We start from the raw sequence: 25,680 nt of genomic DNA on the forward strand, positions 1-25,680 counted from the left end.
ATTACTGGAGTGGGTTACCATTTCCTCCTCCAGGGGATCTTCCTGACCCAGGGATCGAGCACACATCTCCTGCTTTGGCAGGCAGATTCTTTACCACTGAGCCACCTGGGAAGCCTAATAGACCTTCAGACACCCATAATTTCTCCCAGATCTTCCCCTTACCACCCCACCCCCTGAGCAGTGTGTCAAAGGTTCGAGTGGTGACAACCATGGTAATGGGAAATGACCAGTCAAGTTTCAGCTGCGCTCATACCTCTTTCTTATATGACATGACCCATCAGACATTTATCTCTAATCAATAGTGAGGTAGCTACCTGGTGTGTTTTTAAAGTTCTTTGAACAAAGTGTGGGTCCACTAGTATTGTATTGTATGCGTTTCAAGTGAAGTGAACGTTGATCAGTCGTATCTGACTCTTTGTGACCCCCTGGACTATAGTCCATAGAATTCTCCAGAACAAAATACTGGAGTGGGTAGCCTTTCCCTTCTTCAAGGGATCTTCCCAACCCAGGGATTGAACCCAGGTCTCCCACATTGCAGGTAGATTCTTTACCAGCTAAGTCACCAGGGAAACCCAGAATACTGGAATAGGTAACCTATCCCTCCTCCAGCGGATCTTCCCACCCCAGGAATGGAACCGGGGTCTCCTGCATTGCAGGCAGATTCTTTACCAACTGAGCTATGAGGGAAACCCCTTACCTGGAGGTTGTTTTAATTTGGTTCTAAGCCTTTGACACTGTAATGTGAAAAACTGGTAGCTGCAACATTTCCACTTGTGCCAAATTAATGCAATGTAAATAAATAGTTGAGGGAGCTCTTTGTGCCTTGGAGACCTCCCAAGTTCAACTTCAGGAGAAATAGGACGCTTGGGAATAGGTATTCAAGTCATCTTACCATGGTCTCTGTTGAAGGGATTTATCAAGAAATGAGAAAAATCTCTTCCTGGCCTGAAGCATTCTGCCTTGTGAAATATGTTATGATGAAATTGTGCTGGATATTGCTGCTTCTTCCTGACAAGGAGGGAGTTTATTGCAAAAGTTTCTGAACCATATTTTTTTAATCTGAGTTTCCACCCAGTATGTAAGTTGTTCCCACAAAAAGGGGTCATAGTTTGATAGATCAGAATGAAAGACTAATCTCTATCCCCTGTTAGAATTTGGATGACTTCAGCACAGATTGAAAGATTCAAGTATAGACACATACAGTATTTGAGGGGTATAATTTTCCCCTACAGATATGTGCACGATATTTTCAGGAATGTATCTTGGGGAAGGGCTCCTGGAAAGGTGCCAGTTCTGAGGGTTCCATTGTACCTTGGTCACAGAGAAGCACCCGTTATAGTTCCACATGCTTCTATTAAGAGTAAACTTTAAAAAAATTCTTGTTTTGGCATTTTATCCTCTCCAATGAAATTGATATTCTGAATTACTTTTTATTTTTTAACAACTTTTTAAACACGTGTTATAAATTTATTGTAGACAATTTTGGAAACATTAACAAAAAAAGACAACAATAAAAATAATCCACTATCCACAGTTAATATTATTTGAGTTGTTATAAAAATGGGATTTTCTAGTTACTTGTCTGATTTTTTCCCTGTAAGATAGCATACAGGCTACCGCAGTGGCTCAGTGGTAAAGAGTCCCACTGCCGGTGCAGGAGAAGCAGGTTCGATCCCTGGGTTGGGAGGATCCCCTGGAGAGGGAAATGGCAACCCGCTCCAGTATTCTTGCCTGGGAAATCCCATGGGCAGAGGAGCCTGGCAGGCTACAGTCCATGGGGTCACAAAAGAGTCAGACACCACTTAGCGACTAAACAATGCATTAATACCTACAAAGACAGCATACACATTTCTCCTGTCATTAGAGATTTTTTACTTATGTGTTAACACTGTATTAGGATTGTTTTTTTCTTTTTCAGTAGCCCTCCTTTTAAAAATGTTTTGACTGTTCCCAGCTATCCCAGTCTGTTTTCCAAAGGAAGAGACAGAAATGGGCCCTGTTGACTGAGTGCAGTCAAAGTGCAAGTTTGTTCTTTGGCTTCTCTGCTGGCCCAGTTTTTGGATCTTCTGCCTCCATGAAGAGTCTCAGGCTTTGCTCTTACCGTCTGTTTCTTAGCCCATTTCTAAAAGACAAAAAGAAAAAAATTTGGTTTTTTTATTTTCAAGTCCAGGTTGTTCTATAGAAGATAAAATTCACTCCCTGCCCCTCCGTCTCCTCTACCCCTCTGTTCCCCATTCCAGGCTGATACACTGCCTTCCAGGGCGTAGCTTCGTCTTCTGGTTGTGCAACACTGCTTTGTCTTGATTTTTTGCCACGCTTGCAGAAAATGCTGTTAGGAGTGTAAATCTGAAAAACAGGAAGGTCTCATCACATTGATGTCTTTCCTGTCAGCTCTCTTTTGAATTATCTGTAACTGCTAACAATAGCAAAGACAGCACTTTTGATACTTTGAAATGGAGGACACTAAATTGCTCTTGGAAAAATAGAGTGAATGTACACAGTATATAATGACTGGTTAAGGGGAGTCCATGCTTCATAAGAATGAGTGACCTGCTTCTTTCATCATATAGCTGTTTCACATTTTTTTTCTGGGAGTTCAAGGGGGGAAAAAACCCAACTCAGCCATTTATTTTACCCAGAATCTTTTAATTTGAAGTTTTTTGTTTTTTTTTTAAAGCAAAACAAACTGAGACATTATCGTAAGGACTGTTGCTCATACCAACAAAGAAATTGGCCTTCAGAAAAGTAAATGCATTCATATCCAAAAAGAATGAAAATATCAGTTGATAGCAAAACAGACCAAACTGTGTAACTTAAATATACTCAATTAATTTAAACACTGAAATGGGAAAAACATTTCAGAGAAATGCATAGTGGTTTACCCAATTTCATCCCTACTGTCTTGCAGTTTCCTTTGTGGTCCAGGGTGGGATTATCATGCATGTTTCCAGCGAAGACTTGCCTGTGTCTGTGTTCTGGGTCTCTGAAAATCTCACAGGATTGGGGGTGGCTTTGGAAAGTTTGCTTTTCGTGGCATGGTTTTTATGATGAGGCCCTGTCTGGGGGGCTGAAGGGGTTGTAAGTTTCACTGGGTAGAGTTCTGCAGCTGCACCGCTCGCTTAACCCACCGTTGTTTCCCAGACAGCAGTCCTGCCTTCCTGTGCCACTCGCGCCTTCTCCTTCTGACACTTTAAAAAGTTCACTTTGTTGTTTTTGTCGCTTGTCTTTCCTCGCCAGCTCCATTGGTGTCTGATAGTATGTCCAGGCACTAATGCCCACCTCTGGCTGTTGCTCTTTTTCTACAGAGGGAGAACCGGAGACTACAGGAGGCCAGCATGAGGTTGGAACAAGAGAATGATGACCTTGCTCATGAACTAGTAACCAGCAAGATTGCTCTGCGGAATGACTTGGATCAAGTAAGCCTGGTTTCACTAGGTAGAAATAGGACTGTGGTGACCTCCTCCCGGGCAAGGACCAAGTTGCTCTCAGAGCAGTCCCACCAGGGCTTGCTCTGTGCTTGATGCTGAGTCAGCTGCTTGATGGGAGAATGGGTAGGTGGCATGCGAGAGAGTGGCAGGTGGGAGGGGACTGTTATACTCCTTGGAGATGGTCAAAAACACAAGCCTTTAGGGTTTTGGTCATTTTCAAGCAGCATGTGTAAGATACTTTAAAAAAAATAGCTCCAAGCTTCTCTGGTGTCTCTCCTCCTAATCCCTTGTTGTTTTAGTCACTGAGTGGTGTCTGACTTCTTGCACAATGCCAGGGACTGTAGCCTGCCAGGCTCTTGGGTCCATGGATGGCATTCCCCAGGCAAGAATACCAGACTGAGTTGCCATTTCCTTCTCTGGGGGATCTTCCCGACCCAGGGATTGAACCCACATCTTTTGCATTGGCAGGTGGATTCTTCATCACCGAGCCAGCAGGGATGCCCTCTTAATCTCTTCTTTTCCTAAACCAAGGACTTAACAGCATCATTACCTGAGAATATCAGTCACCAGGAGTATATTAATGCCACTCTAACATTTATAGTTACTATACTTTTTGCTCCAAGATTTCTCATCTACAGTAAACATGAGGATTTTATATGAAGCATGTACATTGAGATATGTGTATTGGTGGAGTGACAGGCATCCTAGGGGCAGAAAGTCAGGACTGCCTGAGTGTCAGTCCTGGCATCACCACTCACTAATCACATGACCCAGGCCCATCCTTAACCTGCCTGTAGGTTTTAAAAAGTGTTTCCCTTATAGGGAAGATGTGAGAAATAAATGAAGTAAAGCACTATAGTAGTATGTGTTCAATAAATATTAGCTGTTGCTAAGAAACCCTTAAATTCTTTAACTTCCCTCGCCCTTTCCAACAGTACTCATAGCTTTAGGACTTCTTGTTTTTCCATTACTAGTGTCTTTGGAAATAATTGGCAATATAGAAGGAATCTTGCATAGTTTTAAAATCATCATACTATTTTCTAACTTTTAAAATGTGAGTATTCCCAATGGGGTCAAAAAAGTTGAAACTTAGAATGGCTGAATCTGTTTTTAAAAAAAAAAAAAAAAGAGGCTTTACCTGTACTCTGTCTATGCATTGGCAATATTTAAAATACAAATCCATTAATAATATAAGTATGATTGGATATTTAAAATGGAAGGTTTTTTTTTTAATGTTTAAAAGTGGTCCCTGCCACAACTCATTTTCCCATATAAACAGCTACTTTTGCAGCTCAGAAGTTTTAACCGCAGTAAGTTGTTGTTGTTAAGTCGTGTCCAACTCTTTGTGACCCCATGGACTGCAGCACACCAGGCCTCCCTGTCCTTCACTGTCTCCTGGAGTTTGCTCAAACACATGTCTATTGGGTCAGTGATTCTATCTAACCATGTCATTTCCTGCTGCCCCCTTCTCTTCCTGCTTTCAATATTTGCCAGCCTTAGAGTCTTTTCCAGTGAGTCAGCTCTTTGAATCAAGTGGCCAAATTATTGGAGCTTCAGCTTTAGCATCAGTCCTTCCAATGAATATTCAGGGTTTCCTTTAGGATTGGCCATAGAAAGATGGGAGATAAAAACCACTTTAAGAAAAGTGCTGAAAGTGGAGAGGAGGAAGCTGAAGGAGTCAGCACTAACTGGAGTTTCAAAATAAAACAGAAACTGTGCTGCTTGGGACAGGATGTAGAAGGTAGAAACAGCAGCCCTATCAGGGGTGGGGATTGCCTTTTGGACCACAAACTGCATCAGCCAGCCCATTTGCAAGCTGTCAGAGGTGAAATGAAAAATGTGTGACTAAGAGTAAGAACCAAAGAAGGCAGAAGGGTCCCATTCAACAGGGCCATTGACCCAGCATGACCTTGACTGTTTTACTTCTATCATAAGTAAGACCACCATGGTGACTCAGAACTATAATGAAATTTTTGGCTCCATATTAACTTTCCAAATGACCTTGACCGACACTTGATTCTGCCGTTTTGAATATTTTATCCATTAATCGTTTTCTTAAGATGGCTAGCTGAATGAAAAAGTTTTACACTAAATCTGTTGTGGTAATCATTCCACGATGTATTTAATTCAGGTCATTTTTTCATACACCTTAAACTTACACAGCACTGTATGTCACCTCTATCTCAATAAATCTAAAAGGGAAAAAAGTTTTAAGTAGTTAGACTTCATAGGGATGCAATGAAACGAGTTAGAGTTGTAAATTGAAAGTTTTGAGTTAAAGGTATTTGCTGTATGTTGAGCCTTTAAAAAGTGAAAAAATAATGAAGTTAAATATTTACTGAGTTCCTACTATGCACCAAGCACTTTATTTAGCAATTTATAAGCATCATCTCATTTAATTTTCCTAATAAGTCCTTTAAGCAGGTGATCTTCCATTTTATAAATGAGGCAACCAGCATATCTACCATTACTTGGAAAGCTATCCTATAAAAAGAGAGACTTACATGAAAATATATAAAAGCAAAGTTGTTTACTGCAGTGTTACTTACAAGAATGAAAAAGTAAAATAAAGTATATGTCCAATGGAAAGAAAGGATGAAAGCACATCTGTAAAATATATTTTTGGAATAATTTTTAAAAACAATGAGAAGATAATGATATAATATTTTTAAAAGAGTAAATTTATCTGTGTATAATGTTTAGATCTAAATTGCAAGGGATATATGCTGGCCTAGGGCCAACCTGGAAGAAAGGAAAGGAGGCTGGAATCTACCTTGTGACAGGAAAAAGGCCGACAGGGAAACAGAAATACATCAAAATGTTGCTACAAGAGGAACTTACCTGGTGGTGCAGTGGAAAAGAATCCACATGCCAATTCAGGGAACGCAGACTTGACCTCTGGTCCAGGAAAATCCCACATGCCGGGGAACAGCTAAGCCTGTGTGCCACAACCACTGAACCTGTGCTGCAGGGGCCCACGAGCCTGCGCTGTGCAATAAGAGAAGCTACCGCAATGAGAAGCCCGTGCGCTGCGGAGAAGAGAGGCCTCCCTGTTCACCACAACTAGAGAAAAGCCTGATGCCACCAAAAATCTTGGCTTTCCCTGACTACTGAGACCTAATAAAAAATACAGAGACAAGAATCTGGGGGAACTAGAAAGGTGAATTCAATCCTCAGCTGGCGGAAGGGAGACACAGCAGGCACATGCCTCAAAAATTGTGCCCCACTTCCATGAGGAATCTGTGCTGTGCTTAGTCACTCAGTCTTGTCCAACTCTTTGCGGCCACATGGACTAGCCCGCCAGGCTCCTCTGTTGTTGGGGATTCTCCAGGCAAGAATACTGGAGTAGGTTGCCATGCCCTGCTCCAGGGGAACCTTCCCAACCCGGGAATCGAACCCAGGGCAGTGGAACCCAGGTCTCTCGCATTGCAGGTGGATTCTTTACCATCTGAGCCACTAGGGAAGCCTGTGAGGGATCTGGAGGATTCTACAGATGAGGGCTTGCCCTCAGGGGTCGGTGATGAGGAACAAAAGTGTAAAGATCTTGTATTCTTCCTCTTGCATTGTTTCAAAAACAGTTGCAGACTAGCCTCAGCCTGTTAATTGGGTCTGGCAGTCCCATAGCCTAGTAGTTGACTCCATTGTCTTTTGTGTATTGTACTGTGGCCTTCTTTCTATAATGCAAAAAGAGAGAAAACTACATGGAGCGCTCTGCAGAGAGAGCCTTAAAGGTGAGCACCAGATACAGGATGTAATTAGCATAGAGTTTCTATAATGCAAAAAGAGAGAAAACGACACAGAAAAGAGAGTGCTGTAAAGGTGAGCACCAGATACAGGATGTAATTAGCACAGAGTTAAAGGATGGTAGGTGCAGAATGCAGCTCATGCAGAGCCTGGGGGCAGAAAAGCAAGCTTAGTTATAGGCTACACATTCAGTTCAGTTCAGTTCAGTTCAGTCCCTCAGTCGTATCTGACTCTTTGCAACCCCATGAATCGCAGCATGCCAGGCCTCCCTGTCCATCACCAACTCCCAGGGTTCACTCAGACTCACGGCCATCAAGTCAGTCATGCCATCCAGCCATCTCATCCTCTGTCATCCCCTTCTCCTCCTGCCCTCAATCCCTCCCAGCATCAGAGTCTTTTCCAGTGAGTCAGCTCTTTGCATGAGGTGGCCAAAGTACTGGAGTTTCAGCTTTAGCATCATTCCTTCCAAAGAAATCCCAGGGCTGATCTCCTTCAGAATGGACTGGTTGGATCTCCTTGCAGTCCAAGGGACTCTCAGGAGTCTTCTCCAACACCACAGTTCAAAAGCATCAATTCTTCAGCACTCAGCTTTCTTCACAGTCCGACTCTCACATCCATACATAGGACCTGTTAAAAACTAGGAGTGATTAGGCCTGCTCACTGTTCTCTCCGTCTTCTTTGTTCTCAGGAAAGAAAAGTAAAACTCATTCTTCTTTTTTCCCTTTTCATTGCAACAAGTCTAAGTGCAGCAATGAAGGCGCAAGGCACCCAAAAATAAAGAACAAATTAATTTTTGAAAACTCTAAAAAATGTTGCTTTTAGATATCTCTGGGTGATAAGAGTAAGTCTAATTTTTATATTCATCTTTATACTTTTTTCAGTTATTTATCTTTTCTAAGACCTTAAATTACATCTAATTTTTATATTCGTCTTTATACTTTTTTCAATTATTTATCTTTTCTAAGACCTTAAATTACTTAAGTACCTCTGGTTAGAGGCTTCCCTGGTGACTCAGACAGTAAAGAATCTGCCTGTAATGCGGGAGACCCAGGTTCAGTCCCTGGGTCAGGAAGATCCATCCCCTGGAAAAGTAAACAGCAACCCACTCCAGTATTCTTGTTTGGACAATCCCATGGACAAAGAAGACTGGCAGGCTACAGCTCATGGGGTTGCAAAGAGTTGGGCATGACTAATATTTTTACCCTTGGTTAAGTAATAATATGCCTTATAATGTTAATGATCAGAAAAATATATTATTTAAAAAATTATTTCTCCACCCCAAAGAATTCATTTTGTAGATTAGTCTGGAAAAGTTGCTAGGGTCCTCCTGAAATAATTAATTATTGAGTACCTAAATATCTCATGGAGCTACCAGATCAGTCCCAAAAGAGAAGATTCCTTCATTTATTCCTTCCCTTTATTTCCCTCCCTCATGCCTGTCATTCTCTTTTTAAAACAGTAGTTAAGACCTGGCCCCTCTGCCTTTTGAAGCTTATTATCTAGATGAAAGAATGAAATTGCTATGTCATTGAATTGCTAATTCAACACTTGCTATCTCCTCCTAAAAGCTGTCCCTGCAATTCGGGCACCTAGCCCCTCCAGACTTCGAGGAAGGGCATTAGCTTGAGGCTTTGCCTGCCTTTACCCAGTTTGCCCAGTACTTTTTCATTCCCAGCTTAATCAAAATCAAATCTCTTAATTCAGATAGCAGAACATTGGCAAACATTAAACAAGCATGAAAGCAGATTGTATTTGAGACAATATGTAAACCAAACAAACATTAATTAGGTAATCAGGTAGTTAAAAAAACACGTTCTTTCCTAACCATGTCATTTTAGAGCTGGCTTCAGGCTCCCTGGGCACCAGCAGCTCTCCATGTTTCTCTCTGACAGAGCCTTCTCTTTTGACAACTTGCCCCCTACCCTCTGGGCCCCTTCAGTAAGGCCTTCTCAGTGATCAGAAATGAACAAAAGATACATCTCCAGTTCAGTTTTGGTACCTGCTTTCAGGCCCTTCCTGTTCTTTCTGTCCCCGAGGAACAAAAACAAGAGACACAACCAGTGCTTTCCTAATGCAGGTCCCTTCGACCACAGGGAGTTCATGTTGAACCAAACGCTGCATGTCACAAGTGACACATTCTTTTGTTCTGTTTTAAACTAAACAGTTGCCTTGGTCAGTACTTTGAGAAATCATTTCTGAAAAAGCCCCATCCCTAATGTTAGAGCAGAGCCTTCTGAGAAGTTGGTTCATGTTGTAATCACAGATCAAGTGCTTGTCTCTCTCATTTATATGTCATCAATTCAGTTCAGTCGCTCAGGTCGTGTCCAATTCTGCAACCCCATGAACTACAGCACACCAGGCCTCCCTGTCCATCACCAATTCTTGGAGTTGGCTCAAACTCATGTCCATTGAGTTGGTGATGCCATCTAAACATCTCATCCTCTGTCGTCGCCTCCTCCTGCCTTCAGTCTTTCCCAGCATCAGGGTCTTTTCAAATGAGTCAGCCCTTTGCATCAGGTGGCCAATGTATTGGAGTTTCAGCTTCAACATCAGTCCTTCCAATGAACACCCAGGACTGATTTCCTTTAGGATTGACTGGTTTGACCTCCTTGCAGCCCAAGGGACTCTCAAGAGTATTCTCTAACGCCATAGTTCAAAAGCATCAATTCTTCAGTGCTCAGCTTTTTTTATGGTCCAACTCTCACATCCATACATGACCACTGGAAAAACCATAGCTTTGACTAGATGGACCTTTGTTGGCAAAGTAATGTCTCTGCTTTTTAATATGCTGTCTAGGTTGGTCATAACTACTTCCAAGGAGCAAGCGTCTTTTAATTTCATGGCTGCAGTCACCATCTGCAGTGATTTTGGAGCCCAAGAAAATAAAGTCTCTCATTGTTTCCATTGTTTCCCTGTCTGTTTGCCATGAAGTGATGGGACTGGATACCATGATCTTAGTTTGCGGAATGTTGGGTTTTAAGACAACTTCTTCACTCTCCTCTTCCATTTTCATCAAGAGGCTCCTTAGTTCTTCTTCGCTTTCTGCCATAACGGTGGTATCATCTGTATGCCTGAGGTTATTGATATTTCTTCCAGCACTCATGACTCCAGCTTGTACTTCTTCCAGCCAAGCGTTTCTCATGATGTACTCTGCATATAAGTTAAATAAGCAGAGTGACAGTATACAGCCTTGACGTACTCCTTTTCCAATTTGGAACCAGTCCGCTGTTTCATGTCCAGTTCTAACTGTTGCTTCCTGACCTGCATATTATTTGTCATAGAAGTTAGATAACAGTTAGAAGGCTTACATGGTAGATAATCTGTCTGCAGTGCAGGAGATCTGGGTTTGGTCCCTGGGGTGGAAAGATTCCCTGGAGGAGGGCATGGCAACCCACTCCAGTATTCTTGCCTGGAGAAACTCATGGACAGAGGAGCCTGGCAGGCTATAGTTCATGGGGACACACATAGTCAGACACGACTGAGAAACTAACAGTTTCAGAAGGTTTCATATCAATAAGGCATTATGAGATGTTGGTACGTGATTTGAAGATGATAATGACAAATGTCCCCTCAGTCTTGTCAAACTGTGGTGAAGGTTTTATCATTTGGGCACAACAATAGAATCTGAATATCTGTCTGTTTAGTATTCTGTTACTGGAGATGCCTTTAACATTAAAGATGGTTTCTACTGAAGCGGGGTATAGAGGTTGGCTGTACAGAGACTCAGAAGACTATTTTTAGAAGGAGGAGGACGTTAATTCATATGTGGCTGTATTTTGATGAGCAGAATCACCCCTTCTTCACTGTCAAGCCTGAAGGAGAGACTCTGGATGCAACTTCAAGGGACTTTTCCCATGTGGGACCCAGAGCAACTCCTACAGATGTCAGATCTGAGAATAGAAATAGAGTGAGGTCACGTGACCTTGGCCTCCTGAAGAACGTGCAGCAGTGCACATTTTATGTCAATGATAGGTCCTCTCACCATATGGAGCCAGTTCAGTTCAGTTCAGTCGCTCAGTCGTGTCCAACTCTTTGTGACCCTATGAATCGCAGCATGCCAGGCCTCCCTGTCCATCAACAACTCCCGAAGTTCACTCAGACTCACATCCATCAAGTCAGTGATGCCATCCAGCCATCTCATCCTCTGTCATCCCCTTCTCCTCCTGCCCCTAATCCCTCCCAGCATCAGAGTCTTTTCCAATGAGTCAACTCTTTGCATGAGGTGGCCAAAGTACTGGAGTTTCAGCTTTAGCATCATTCCTTCCAAAGAAATCCCAGGGCTGTTCTCTTTCAGAATGAACTGGTTGGATCTCCTTGCAGTCCAAGGGACTCTCAAGAGTCTTCTTGTTTATTAAAAATTTCCTCAGGAAAGTGGATTTTTTTTTCTTTTCTTATAGATATTTCCAAAATTGTAAGCATTTAGATATGCTGCAGAATTTCAGAAGCTTGGTGCTAAATGTCAGGATAGCATTGACTCTCCAGAGGTTTACAGAAGGCTCACAGTTTGAGAGAATCTTCCTTCAAGAAACCAAACTTAGAAAATATTTGTTTCAGAGTGTCATGATTTTTGTTATTAAAAGGACCATTCTCTTTACAAAACGGAACCTGCTGGGGGTACAGTAAGAGGAAGTTAAAGTGCAGTCGTCTTTATTAGCAAGGCTGTCACTCAGGAATTCTGGGGTAGAACCTTAACCAGTGGGCAGCCATTCTAGGGAGACAGATTTGATAAGATTTTTGCTTCCTTGGTGGCTCAGACGGTAAAGAACCTGCCTGCAGTGCGGGAGACCTGGGTTCGATCCCTGGGTCGGTAAGATTCCCAGAAGAAGGAAATGACAACCCACTCCAGTATCCTTGCCTGGAGAATTCCCATGCAGAGGAGCCTAGTGGGCTGGAGTTCATGGGGTTGCAAAGAGATAGGCACAACTGAGCCACTAACACTTTCACTTAAACACTGAAGCCATCAGGACCTCTTTTTTTTTTTTTTTTAACTAGAAAATTGAATTTTTTTACTTAAAAATATTTTCAAAGGCTAATGCCATGGTGGAACAACTGAAGGATTGTTGAACCAAACTCTTGGGCAATTAGAGGAGCATCCATCAATGCAAGCTCTTGATTTGCCACTGGGAGACCCTTCATTAGAGACTTTGGGGAGCATCTTCCACTTTGTGGGTAACTTGTCATCTGGTTTGCAGCTCTAGAATTCTCAGTTTTAAGTGTCCATAGTCAGTATCAATCATCTAGTATCTTACAATTTATTAAAACCTGCATATACATGTTGCTTTTTTTGAGGCCCACCTCTACTTTTAGGATGTGTTTTTTTGCCGTGTAGATTTTCTTCCTGAAATCTAATGTATCAGAACAAATTTCAGAGTCTTCAGAAGGGAATTTTTCACTTTAACTACCCAGCAGTTCCAAGTCATCTGAAAACAGCTATGAGCACTGGGCTGTGGGGACATCAGGAACTGGAAGACAGAACCGAGAAGCTGGAAGGTAGTTTCTCTGCCAGGACCCAGCAGACTGTGCTGGCCCGGCCATCTGGACACGTGGGAGATACAGCGAAACACAGACAGAGGGCCACCTGGCCAGTTTTCACAATGACTTAGACAGCGTTTTGCTGCTGTCAGCCGGGGATGGCTTCTTCAAAGAGCTGCCCGTCTGCAGTGTCTGTAGTTTTCTCTGCTGAACTCATCCTGTGGTCCCCTCCCCCAAGTCTGCTTCTCCGATAACTCAGAGAACCACGTCCATTCACTCAGTAAACACTTACGGAGCATGAGCTCTGTTCTGGTCCTGGACTTGGTGCTGGGGGTGTAGTGATGAGCACAGGAAAGAGGGCTCCTGCCTCCTAGAGCTTGCGGCCAAGTGGGCAAGGCACACACATCACGCACACAGTTTGTCACTCTGGATCATGGCAAGTGCTACCAGGGGAAATACGAGTTTAGATGAGGGTGGGGAACCGATTCGGATGGGCTGAGTGGGACGGGGCTCAGGCCACCTTGTGCTGCAGAAGTGAGCGTGAAGCTGAGGTAAGGGTGAGGTAAGGGCCCTAATGTGTAAAGCAGGCAGACACACGTTAACTAAGTTAAATGTACACACGCACAGTGCTTTCACAGTGAATTTTGGCTCTGTATCCAAATTAAGAGCAGAGCACTCTCTCTGAGTTTTCTTGGCTGTTCTAGAAATACGGTCTTGTGTGCCTGGATTCTTGGCCCTTACTTCAGTTTGCCTCTGGGCTGTCCCTGTTATGGGTTTTTGGTTTTCATTTCTCCTTACTGTACTCACTGCTGTTGTGAGTACCCTGGTGGGCCAGGTTCCCTCAGCTGATTTTAAAACTTTCTCACCTACTGTGGATCGGAGATCAGCCTGTCTGCTCCTCCTGTCTGGCTGTGCCCCACACATCACCAGCTAGAAGCTTCCCAGGGAGGCTCCAGCCCTTCATCCGGTCCTACCATAGCCTCAGAGTCTGTGCTGTTGTGGCTGCTGAAAATGTGGAAGAAACACTTAGAAGGAGCATGGCCTTCCATGCCATTCACATCCGAATTCAAATTGTGACTCTGATCTTAGATGGGTGTCCCAGTCTGGTTATATGATCTCTTCAAACCTTGTTATCATTATCTGGAAAATAATTTTTGCTGTGAGGATTAGAGATAACGTGTGCTGAGCATGCGGTACCTAGTTGGCATTCATTGAAAGCAACCACCCCCACCCCCCACCCCTGGGTGAGCCAGAGTGGAAGAAAGGCTTCTGGGGATGCTGTCCCAGAAAGTATGTACATGCTTTCTTCACCTTCTTCATGCCTAATGCTCTCTGATTTGCAGGCAGAAGACAAGGCGGACGTGCTGAATAAAGAGCTTCTCTTGACCAAGCAGAGGCTGGTGGAGACCGAAGAAGAGAAGAGGAAGCAGGAGGAAGAGACAGCTCAGGTAACAGGCATGGAGAGGTGGGGAGCCAGGCTTTACACGGGTGCATTGGTTCCTGGACCTGATTAGTACTATGAACAAGAAGGAAAGTTGTTGTTGTTATTGTTGTTGTTCAGTCACTCAGTTGCATCCGACTCTTTGCGACCCCATGGACTATAGCACGCCAGGCTTCCCTGTCCCTCACCATCTCCCAGAGCTTGCTCAAAATCGTGTCCATTGAGCCAGTGATGCCATCCAGCCATCTCATCCTCTGTCGTCCCCTTCTCCTCCTGCCTTCAATCTTTCCCAGCATCAGTTAAATATGAAGTAAAGTTAAATTTGTTCTAAATCAAGGCTGGTGCTGAAGCGGTACATGTGAGTAGCACTGAGTCATTTCTCCCGAACGGTGTTAGGAGAGGTGGCAGCATTTCCACCCTGGAACAGCTTTCAGGAATTTGCCTTCACTGAGATGTCTAGCAAGAGTGTTAAGTCTTCTTCAAGTTTAAGAGCTTGGAATTATGGCCCAAGAGCTGTGGCAGATCTGTAAATTTCGTGTTGCTCTCCAAGACGACTGGCTTCTCAGAAGTCATTTATGGGGATTGTTAAGCCGGATGCCTACAGAGATCTCTGCTGAGGTTTGCCTCCATCAGTCACGCTTCATTTTCTGGATTGATGACTTTGAAGAAGGAGCACCAACATTTCTGTTCCTGGCAGAACTCTCAAATCATATTCTCTGAGGAAATAGAAAGAAACCCTTAGGGAACCAGCCTTGAAGTTAGCTCCCTCCTGTCTTCATGTGAGTGGTGAGGGTGATCACCTGGAAGACACGCCATTGCCAAGGAGCCCCAGAGGTGACAGGTGACAGCTGGAATCAGAGCTTCTGGCTTCCGTAAGGAAGAGCAGCCTGTTTCACCAGTGGTCTCCATCTCTGTCTGTCCCAGCCAGGCACGATTAGCTCAATTGTTTTAATGAGTTTCATTCAGAGACATCAGTAATACTAAATATAAAACAGAACACAAAGCATTTCAAAGACCTCCTTCCAAGCAACCAGCAAAAGTTCCAGTAAAGTTACTAATGAAGGGATGTGTTATTTAGCATCTTCCGGAATTTATAAAAAGTATTCCATGATTTTCATTTTTTCCCCTAAATAATGAAATGTTTTGGCAATTATGGTGGACCAGGAATTTTTTTTAACGTAATCAAAAATATTCAGGGGCTGATAATTTGTTTGATCTTGGCATTTTGATGGGTTTTACTCTTTTCTTTATTTCCTGCTTTTTGAGGGCCTACTTCAGTACTTTAGGTAAAGAATAAAGCTATTAACAAAGGAATTTAATCCATGATTTTCCTTGTGTGTGTGTGTGTGTGTGTATCCTATTTTAATTATGGTTCCCTTCTTCCCTGGTGGCTCAGACGGTAAAGCGTCTGTCTACAGTGCGGGAGACCTGGATTCAATCCCTGGGTTGGGAAGATCCCCTGGGGAAGGAAATGGCAATCCACTCCAGTACTATTGCCTGGAAAATTCCATGGACAGAGGAGCCTGGTAGGCTACAGTCCATGGGGTCACAAAGAGTCGGACACGACTGAGCAACTTCAGTTCACGTCACTTGTGAGATAGAGATTATTCTTATTTGTCAAATGAGTTAACTACAACTTAGAGAAACTGAGTGAACTTACTCAAAGCCTCTCAGCTACCTAAGTTGACCCTGAGTCAGTGGAACCTTATGGCAGAAGGGACAAAGGGCATGGTTGATGTCCTTGAATTATGGAAGATAAAGAACGGAGACCAATAAAAACAAATAAGTTTGAATCAATATAACCTACAAATGCTCTTAAAATTTTAGAATGTAGCAAATATGAAGAAACTCCCAAATCTTCTAATGAGAAGTCCAGCTATCAGTTGCAATAACTTGTGAATTTGGAAGTACCAATCATCCTCCATTCATATTTTGGGATGCTGCAAAGCAGAATTCATCTGTTGTTTTCTGATTGTGTACTTGCAGATTAACCAGGGTTGGCGTTTGTTTGGTCATCTTGGGAGAACTGAATTCTTTCCCTTTTATCTGATGACATCTAAGCCTTTTCATTGCTCTAACCTTCTTCTTGAGCTGCCAAGCTACAGAAATAACTGTGGTTTTAGGTTCAGCATTCATAATTTAGTATTTCTGTGACTGTAACAAGTACTGCATCGTATGTCACTTTAACTTCCAAAGTCAGTGTTTCTTTAGTCCACACCTCCATTTCTGACTCGTCCCAAAGCCTCTTGTTTCTACCTCCATAGAGGTAACAACAGAGTCAATATGAGATGAGAAAGAAGGCCTGAAATGTTTTTTCAGTAGTCTGTGACAGAGCATCAAGAGTACATGCAGTGTTTGCCTTGATGTTTTTTGTTTTAGACTCATGAGAATAAAGATAGCTTCTGAATGGACCCTTATTCGACAGTTGTTTACCTTGTTGTTGACTTGGAATCAGGCACACTTGAATATGGATATTGGTGGAAATGTGTAAAGATTTGGATTGAGTCTTGATGTTTCTCATTCTTACTCTTTATAGCTAAAAGAAGTCTTCAGGAAACAGCTAGAGAAGGCGGAATATGAAATCAAGAAGACTACAGCTATCATTGCCGAGTATAAACAGGTAATGTGCCCTGTGGGCTTCATCACTGTGGAAGTATTTGTTTCACTTTTTTCTTTGAGGAAATTTTGTTTGGTTGTTTTTAGAGTTTCTAGAACAGTCGCTGCACTGCACAGATTATATTTGTTGGCTCATTTTCTCCTCTGAAACAGACAGTGGTTAGACATGCTTGCTGATAACATGGGAAGTTTAATTGAGCAAAACAATCTGTTGGTTGTTTTCAATGTTTGATAGATTTAGAGGAATGAGGAATCTTATTACATTGGAATCCTGCCTCTGCCTTACTCAGAAGCTAATTTCCAGTAGATCACCTTTGCCAAGCACTAGAATTTTGCATTTGTGCAGCTAGGAGATCTGTGCGTCCTTTTCTGTCACAGTAGAGAGCACGGGAGCTCTTTCCTGCACATGCCTGTGTGGCCTCACCCAACAGGGGCTAGTGCCGAGCAGGAAAGCTCTTGTGAACCTTAAAATGATCCTTTAAGGTTGGCAGGTGGAGGCAGGGGCTGTTCTCCTTGAGGACGTTTCTGATCTCATCACCAAACAGGGTCTCAGAAAGCCTCCATTCCAGCTCTACTGGTCCCTGCTGGTTAGGCTGGGGCACAGCCAGGAATCCGCTTGTTGTCACAAGACCCTGACTCGACTGTTCAAGTTCCAGCTTTCCCAAATTATTAAGGCACCATATGCCACCTATTTATCCAGAAATTTCCCTAGGGTCTCCTGTTTCACAAAGGAGCTAGAAGTCTAAGTCTTACTTTTAAAAAAAATGGTTTTTTGCTTGTAAATAAAATGTATGTCCCTTGTGGAAGTGCAGAAAAACACAAAGCAAACAAACCTCCCTTAATCTTTCCAACTAGAAAGAATCACTTAATACACTGAGTATGCTTTGTTGCTATTGATATATAAATAAAAATGTCAGTCATATTGTTCATGCTTTTGGAGGAAAACTAGTTCATTTGTTATTACAAATATCTTTCCACAAGGATTTCCCCCTTTCTTGGAAGATTGCTTAGAACTAAGGCTTCAGCACTATCTTACTCTGTTTTATAATCTGTTGATATCTATATGCTTATTTATCTATACATATATATAATCAATATATGTTTATTTAATGCCTGCTGCATGTGAGGCTTGATACTTTGGAGGAATAAAAGAGAAATTGATTCAGTTTCTCTTCTCTGGAAACTGATCTTGTAATAGGTAAAACTTGGCCATAATTAAGAGGAGAGGGAATTATATATGGGAGATAAGGAATCCCTTCCTGGAGAAGGAAGTGATTTGAGCTGTGCTTCAAAGATAAGGTGAGGTTCAGGCATATGGAGATGGAGAAGGAAAGGCTGGAAAGGTTGGAAAAAGCATGTGCAAAGGCATGGGAGGTTGGTTAGCCACAGTTTTGTTTAGTATGAGTTTCAAGTACAGGCAAGAAAAGCAAAGATGAGTTGGAACCGAGTTCAGGCAACATCTTCAGGGATAGGCTGAGGAGTTTGTACTTCATTTTGTTTGTAGCAGGACAGTGGCATGACTGGGAACATGGAACTGGCACCACTCAGTCCCAGGGAGAACTGTGGAAGCAAGTGGAGAGATACACAGGCAAAGAAAGACAGAGAGCAGCCAGGGGCCAACAGCAGAGGCTAACTGAGACAGAACGGGTCCTGAGCTACAGTAGATAGCAGTGAAAATGGAGAACAAGAAACACAAGAGAGTTAATAAGGACACTTTGAATTTGGATAACTAGGAGAAGGACTGGTTAGACATTAAGCAGTATGAGGAACATCAAAGACCACGTGCTTGTCATCACTGCAGATGCATTTTTTCCATCACATTAGGCCATAGGTGGCCTCCATATGCAGCACTTTTCAAAGAGCAGTCTTGGGACCATTCTTTAATATTACCTGGCAAGTACTTCAAGCAACAGGCCCATCTCTTTGAAAATAATTAAACATATGATCCAAATGCATCCTGTAGTTGGAACTGGCTATATTTCAGAAGGTTTGGGCTTATTTAAAATGGTTTATGGTTTGCCAGAATTGCTATAGAGATCACTTCCTTTTAACATCAGCCAGTACAGTCCTGCGTATTGTTTCCAGGCCTGGATCTGGAGAAACTGGAGACTGAACTCAACAAGTTCTGATCTCTGAAACTATAGACTGGGCTTTTTTTAAGTGTCTGTTTTGATAATAGAGGTAGACCTTTTATGTTTTTAGTCCAAATTGCACTTGAAAATTTGACATCCCCTAAATGTTTTATTCCATTTTTTTCCCAAAATAAAAAGACTCTCACTTCACTCGGACTTTGTAATACTTGACCTTCAAGTTTTATATGTATATATATAGTTTATATAGGGCTTCCTAGGTGGCATAGTGGTAAAGAATCCACCTGTCAATGCAGGAGAGGCAAGAGACACAGGTTCAATCCCTGGATTGGGCAGATCCCCTGGAGGAGGAACCCACTCCAGTATTCCTGCCTGGAAAATTCCATGGACAGAGGAGCCTGGCAGGCTACAGTCCATGGGGCTGCAAAGAGTCAGACATGACTGAGACACTGAGCACAGATATATATATATATATATATATATATCTCTCTGCAGAGATATATATCTCTCTGTGCTCAGTCTCTCAGTGTACACACACACACACACACACACACACAATTTGGGAGACTTTGAAAGCACTTATTTCTTTCTGTTCCCTGTACTTGTTAACACCTTGTTTCAGAATAATGAGATGTTATTTAATGGTCCTATACTAAACCTTTATGTAAATGTTCTTTCCCAGTGATTATCACAGCACAGTACTTTTTAGTGCTGTGAAAAGTGCTGAAGAAACTGAGGCTTAGAAAGATGAGTGAATATACCCAAGGACACCATCCTAGGAAGTCACAGAGCTAGACTTCCAGGCATTTCATTTTATTCTGTGTTGCCAAACCTCTTGTTTCAAGTTTTAAGTCTCTATTATTTTCTGGTCATTTTAACTTTTAAAAAATTCACTCTGCCACTTCCTAAAGAAACTTGTGATTGAAAACAGAAACTGTTTGTGTTGTAGGAGACAGGAGACATTTCTGGTTCAGAATTATTTTCATCAGATTCCTAAAATAGTACCTTGCCCAAAGTAGACAGTCAGCAAGATTCTAGACTGATTCCAAAGTGAGGACAGGAATTCTCTGGAACCAGTCACAAAAGCTAGTGACAGACATAAATCAAACTTATCCCCTGTATTTTTACTACTGACTGAGATAGAAATGTGCTTTACACACAGAACAGGCTTAGACTTTCTGCTGCTCATTGTGGGAATGACTGGCAAATTTGCAAAGTTTCTTCTAGTGTCAGAGATGCTAGAGTGATATATGGGTGAATAAACAGCTATGTGTGCATGCTACATGAGTCGTACTTTCTAATAAAGCAGCTCTTTTCTTTCTCTTAGATCTGTTCCCAGTTGAGTACCCGACTGGAGAAACAGCAAGCAGCCAGCAAGGAGGAGCTGGAAGTGGTAAAGGTGAGAAAGAATGAAACAGTTCTGTCATACAGTGTCTTCCCAATTCATGTCATCTTAAGTGAGTGCCTGATCCCAATATATGATGACACACCACAGCCTGTAAATACAGCCCCCGCCCTACCTTTGTTACAAAGGGTTTAGGAATTATGGAGAATAGGATTCGTCTCTGGACTGGGACGTGGGCCGGATGAAAGCCCATAAACCTTGTGGCCTGTCAGAGACAGGTAACAGGAAAAGAGGTTAGATTTCAGCCTTGGCACACGAGGCCCCTGTGCTTTCTTGCATTTTGGCAACCTGGGAACCCTCAGAAGCCGGCATCCCAGCTGTGCCTGGATTGATGTGACTTCAGTGTGCAGCCCAGTAGGATCAATCCATTAATCTCTTAAACACTAGACACCATGGGCAACATAGAACTCAGCTGGAGGTGGATTCTTCCACCAGTGTTTTAGAGATGTAAAGAAAACCTGTAGCATTTATAGGGATTCCCTGGTGTCTCAAACGGTAAAGAATCTGCCTGCAGTGCAGGAGACCCGAGTTCTAATCCCTGGGTCAGGAAGATTCCCTTGGGGAAGGGAATGGCAACCCACTCCAGGATTCTTGCCTGGAGAATTCCATGGACAGAGGAGCCTGGTGGGCTACAGTCCATGGGGTCACAGAGTCACATTTATTTATATGCTGCCCCCTCGTGGTAGAAATCCTTGTGTTTCTTTTCTATTTGAAAAAAGCAATAGCTTATTCTACAGAACCAGAAGTAAATTAGGTAGATTGGTGTTCTTTAAGCAGCACCGTTGGCACAGCCCACTCTTGGGACCAGTGTTATAGAAACCTGATGCAATTCAATTTGAATATACTCAGGTTTATACAGTACTAGTAAGTAAATGCATTCTAAGCACTTTGGCATATCATTTAACAACTTGACAAGTTATTTAACCTCGGCTCAGATGGTAAAGAATCCACCTGCAATGTGGGAGATGTGGGTTTGATCCCTGGTTAGGAAGATCCGCTGGAGGAGGGCATGGCAACCCACTCCAGTACTCTTGCCGGGAGAATCCCCATGGACAGAAGAGCCTGGTGGGCTACAGTCCATGTGGTTGCAAACAGTCGGCCATGACTGAGCGACTAAGCCTAGCTTTATTTTGTGTTCTGTAAACTAGAGATATTACCTACCTCATAAGGTCATGATTAAATAAGATGATGTATATAAAGTGCTTAGTCTAGAACATGGCACACAATACTCAGTGAATACATATTTTATAAATTATAACCTGAAAATCTGAGACATGAGAATTGAAAGATCTGAACCTTGCTCTGGGAAGGTGACTTTTGGGGCTTTGGGCCTGGGAGACATGCTTGGATATACCAGAGAAAGGATTTAATGACCAGTGGAATGAAGAAGCAGCTAATGAAAAGATGACACCAAAGCCTTTAGGCCTACATGGTGGGGTCATGCACAGTGACACAGAAGTGTGAGCACGGTTGCTTTGTGTGTGTGTGTGTGTGTGTGTGAAGAGAGGAGCATGGTTATGGTTAGGGACATCCTGAGCTTGTAACAGTAGGACATCAAAATATAAATGTTTTATAATATCCCTTATCTCTAAATTTTTTGAAGATATTTTAAGAAAACAGCAGTTTTGTTGCTATTGTTCAGTGCTCTCTGCTTGATGGACAGTCCAGGCATGTAACCCAGTGACTTTTATCACCCTGAACAATAACGACCATCTTTCCTTAAAGTTGAACAAAAGGACATAACTTGAGTTGGCCAAAAAATTTGTTTGGGTACCTCTATACCATGTTATGGAATAACCCAAATGAACTTTTTGGCCAACCCAATACTTGTTTGTTGCTAGGGTAGACTTAGGTTACTCATAATGACCTTCCTTGTCTACCGTAGGCAAGTTTACTTGTACTCTTTAAGTTTCTTCATTTGTAAATGGGGATGATAATAGTACCTAATCATATGGTAGCTCTAGGGTTAAATGAGGTAATTAATGCATGTAGAGTATATGCCATGGGCTTGGCATCCAGTAAGGATAATGGTAGAATAAAATTTGTAGAACACATTCAAGAAAATGCTATAACACTTCCTATCTCCTGAATTTTTCTATAGTTACTTTAAGAAAAAGTAGCACCTATCTTCGATAGTTGGGTTTTGTGCTGATTATAACCATTTTGGTCATAGCCCAAGAAAAAATACTTTCATAAATGGGCCTTCATTTGATGATCAGAAGCAGTGTCCAAAGAAAAAGCGTATCACAGTGTCTCAGGACATGATATATGCTATGAAGTGCAGTTCAATACTGGTTATCTCTTTTGGATATTTCAGGGTAAGATGATGGCATGTAAACACTGCAGTGACATTTTCAGCAAGGAGGGCGCTTTGAAAGTAGCAGCCATAAGCAGAGAGGACCAGGGGATTGAATTGGATGATGAGAAGGACTCTCTTAAGAAGCAACTGAGGGAGATGGAGCTGGAATTGGCACAAACCAAACTGCAGCTGGTGGAGGCCAAGTGTAAAATCCAGGTTGGTAATTTGATAAAAGACCAATAAGAAAAAAATAAAAGTTAGTGGTCCAGGATATTCTAGTATTAAAACTCAGAATCATGGAATGTTACACCATATATGATGAATACATTTTCTGCCCACTAATGAGTTGTATTTTACATTAAACACTGATATAAACCAGCCAATCCTAAAGGAAATCAACCCTGAATATTCATTGGAAAGACTGGTGCTGAAACTGAAGCTCTAATACTTTGGCCACCTGATACAAAGAGCCAATTCATTGGAAAAGACCCTGATGCTGGGAAGGATTGAGGGCAGGAGGAGAAGGGGACGACAGACGATGAGATGGTTGGATAGCATCACCAACCCAATAGATATGAGTTTGAGCAAACTCTAGGAGATAGTGAAGGACAGGGAAGCCTGGCATGCTGCCGTCTGTGTGGTTGCAGAGTCATGTTGCAAAGAGTCGAACACAACTGAGCAACTAAACAAAAATAAACACGTAGTTTTAAATAAATTTTTAATAATTAAATTTCACACACACACACATCTTATGGGAACTTAAGCATATGCCTTTTTAGTTTACTCTGAGTTTTTTTTTGCCATGATCCTTTCTCATTGAACTTGGTCACTTAGCTGATGCTTAGAGTTGAAAAGCCAAACCCCTCCTGCTATCCTTGCCCTAACAGTTGAACGTTGGCCGAGAGCCATTCTTCTCTTTGGAGTCCCTTTTCATCTTTACCTGATTTTGCCAAATCCTTTTCCCCATAATCTCGTTCCACTGTGGAGGATATCAGAATCGGGAAAACAGTCCTGGCTTCTGATGGACTGTTCCCATTTCCTTCTGTCAGTGACCCTCACCCTCACTGCATCCTGCCATGGCATCCGCGGCACCACACTAATGCTCCTGAACTTTCTGCACCAGACCTTGTACATTCCCAGGGCCACAGGTTGTGTGTTGGGACCCAAAACTCATTCATGCTTACACTATCAGTAAAACTTCTTTCCATCCATATGCTTATGTTTACCTGTGGTTTTAAACATCTTCTCTCAGGTTGCAGCCTAAATTGGACCTAAATTGCAAGGGGGAGGAAAGGGTAAAATGAGGTTTCCTGTCACTGATCAGAGAAAGCACAGATTCTGGGTTTTAGTGGTAACTCTTTTAGCTCTACGTTTTTTTTTCCTGCATTCGGAAGCCAACTAAATCTCACCTGGGTGTGTAGGAAGAAAACTACGGCTGTGTGGATTCCAAAAAGCTGCACTCTGATTTTAGTTTTGGCAGAGAGAAAACATGTATATAACTCAGATGACTTTCTTTCTTTAATTAGGAACTTGAACATCAGAGAGGAGCCCTTATGAATGAAATCCAAGCTGCAAAAAACTCTTGGTTTAGCAAAACCCTGAACTCTATCAAAACGGCCACGGGCACGCAGCCACTGCAGCCGCCACAGGCCACCCAGCCCCCCAAGGAGAGCACATAGTTCCAGCCTCACCCAAGCACAGGAGCACAACGATCAAAGCGACGGAAACCCAGGAAGAGTCCTGGTGTCCCTTTGAAAGGAAGGGAAGGAGGCCAGAAAGCAAGCCAGGATCTTTCAGTAGCTCTCAATCTTTCTCGTATGACGCTTTTCAAAGGGATGTTATTTAAACTAACCTGATTTATGTTGAATACCTGTGTTTGTGCTTCATGGAAGGCCGTGTTCCGATCCGTCATAGTATTATTACACATTATTTTATATGCCTGATGTCTGGTTGGAAACAAGTAATTCAGAGCTAAATGCTTTTTATTTAGGACTAATTATTCATAATTATTTTTATCTTACATGAAAATGGAGATGTGTTTTATTCCAAGGTTGAATTGATAGGAAGATATTTGTCACAGCAAAAAAAAAAAAAAATTGAAACCTAAACCTCATAACTTTTCAGGACTTCTTCAGATAAAGCACACTGTGGGGCCAGCCATGACCAGTCAGGTTTCCTCCTGAAAGTGATTCCCTGGACAGCGATAATCCTATCCAAAGGAAAGAACAGATGTGGGGTTGGACAGTTCCCAAAGAGAATGTTTATTTTTATTTCCTGTGGGGTACATCTGGAAATTAAGTGCCAAGAACCATGGAATAAGATAGGTTATTGAGAACACACACTAGATAAAAAAGAACTGAAGTTTTCATAAATGCAGGATAAAATAAATCACTTTGGTCCTGGTCTTCTAACAGGTCCTTTGCAGAATCCCACAGGAGAACCGCAAGCTCCTAGGCAATCATACAGTTGCGCCTTCTGGCAAATGTGAAGTCAGAAGTGGGTATTATGAGTTTCATCTTTAGGAGACCTTTACCAGAGAAGCCTGAAAAGGCCCAGAACAGTTACTGTGCTTAGAATGGAGTGTAGAACCAGGGACAGAGTATTTGTTTAATGTTGACATATACTTTGCGAGGAAACACTAGTATACTGTAACTTTGTTAAAGTTATGAAATGGGAAATAGAGGTCAGCTTCATATCACCTTAATTTAATACTAGGCCCCTTTTTCTGAGTTCTGTAGCTTCCTAAAAATGTGCCCTTGGTACCCCTAGATGAAGAGATGCAAATGCATTTGTAACATTTTCGATTGCATATAAAACCTTTATAGAAATACTTATCTCATGGAAAGGCAAAGCTATTGTGTAAACGTTGATGGAAATATTTTTTTCAATTATATTTAACATGTCTTTATAAATAGTCTTTGCAAGAAATCCTTTGGTAAGGGAAAAACCAATTTTCCCATTTTTTAAGCTGTTTTGGAGGCCTTCGGTCCTTTTACGTCAACCAAACTACTGTCGTCTGTGTACAGTAACATTTATTGATGCTCATCCTTGGCTTCACTGTTGAAAATATTCTTTGCAGAGGATCTTAAACCCTGTAGTGGCAGAGTGACTCTCATCTGTGCCATATGTTGCAGTTAAAAGTAACACACTCTTGGAAGTAGAACTCGTGTAAGAGCCACCTCAAG

General features: G+C 42.2%; 1 protein-coding gene across 5 annotated transcripts in view; it reads left to right on the forward strand.

Moving 5' to 3' along the window:
• Positions 1–24,353, forward strand: part of RABGAP1L (RAB GTPase activating protein 1 like) — a 721,006-nt gene extending 696,653 nt beyond the window's left edge. For 4 of the 5 annotated variants that reach the window (XM_068986467.1, XM_068986469.1, XM_068986470.1 and 1 more), the window contains 6 exons: positions 3,306–3,416; positions 13,988–14,092; positions 16,622–16,705; positions 20,119–20,190; positions 22,514–22,711; positions 24,022–24,353. In XM_068986467.1, the coding sequence (XP_068842568.1) occupies positions 3,306–3,416; positions 13,988–14,092; positions 16,622–16,705; positions 20,119–20,190; positions 22,514–22,711; positions 24,022–24,174 (723 nt within the window). In that variant the 3' untranslated portion in view covers positions 24,175–24,353. The remainder of the gene's footprint in view (positions 1–3,305; positions 3,417–13,987; positions 14,093–16,621; positions 16,706–20,118; positions 20,191–22,513; positions 22,712–24,021) is intronic. The other variant, XM_068986472.1, reaches the window with a different exon arrangement.
• The last annotated feature ends 1,327 nt before the right edge of the window (positions 24,354–25,680 follow it).

The sequence above is a fragment of the Capricornis sumatraensis genome, chromosome 14 (genome assembly GCF_032405125.1).
Source record: "Capricornis sumatraensis isolate serow.1 chromosome 14, serow.2, whole genome shotgun sequence".
In the NCBI taxonomy this organism is placed as follows: Eukaryota; Metazoa; Chordata; class Mammalia; order Artiodactyla; family Bovidae; genus Capricornis; species Capricornis sumatraensis.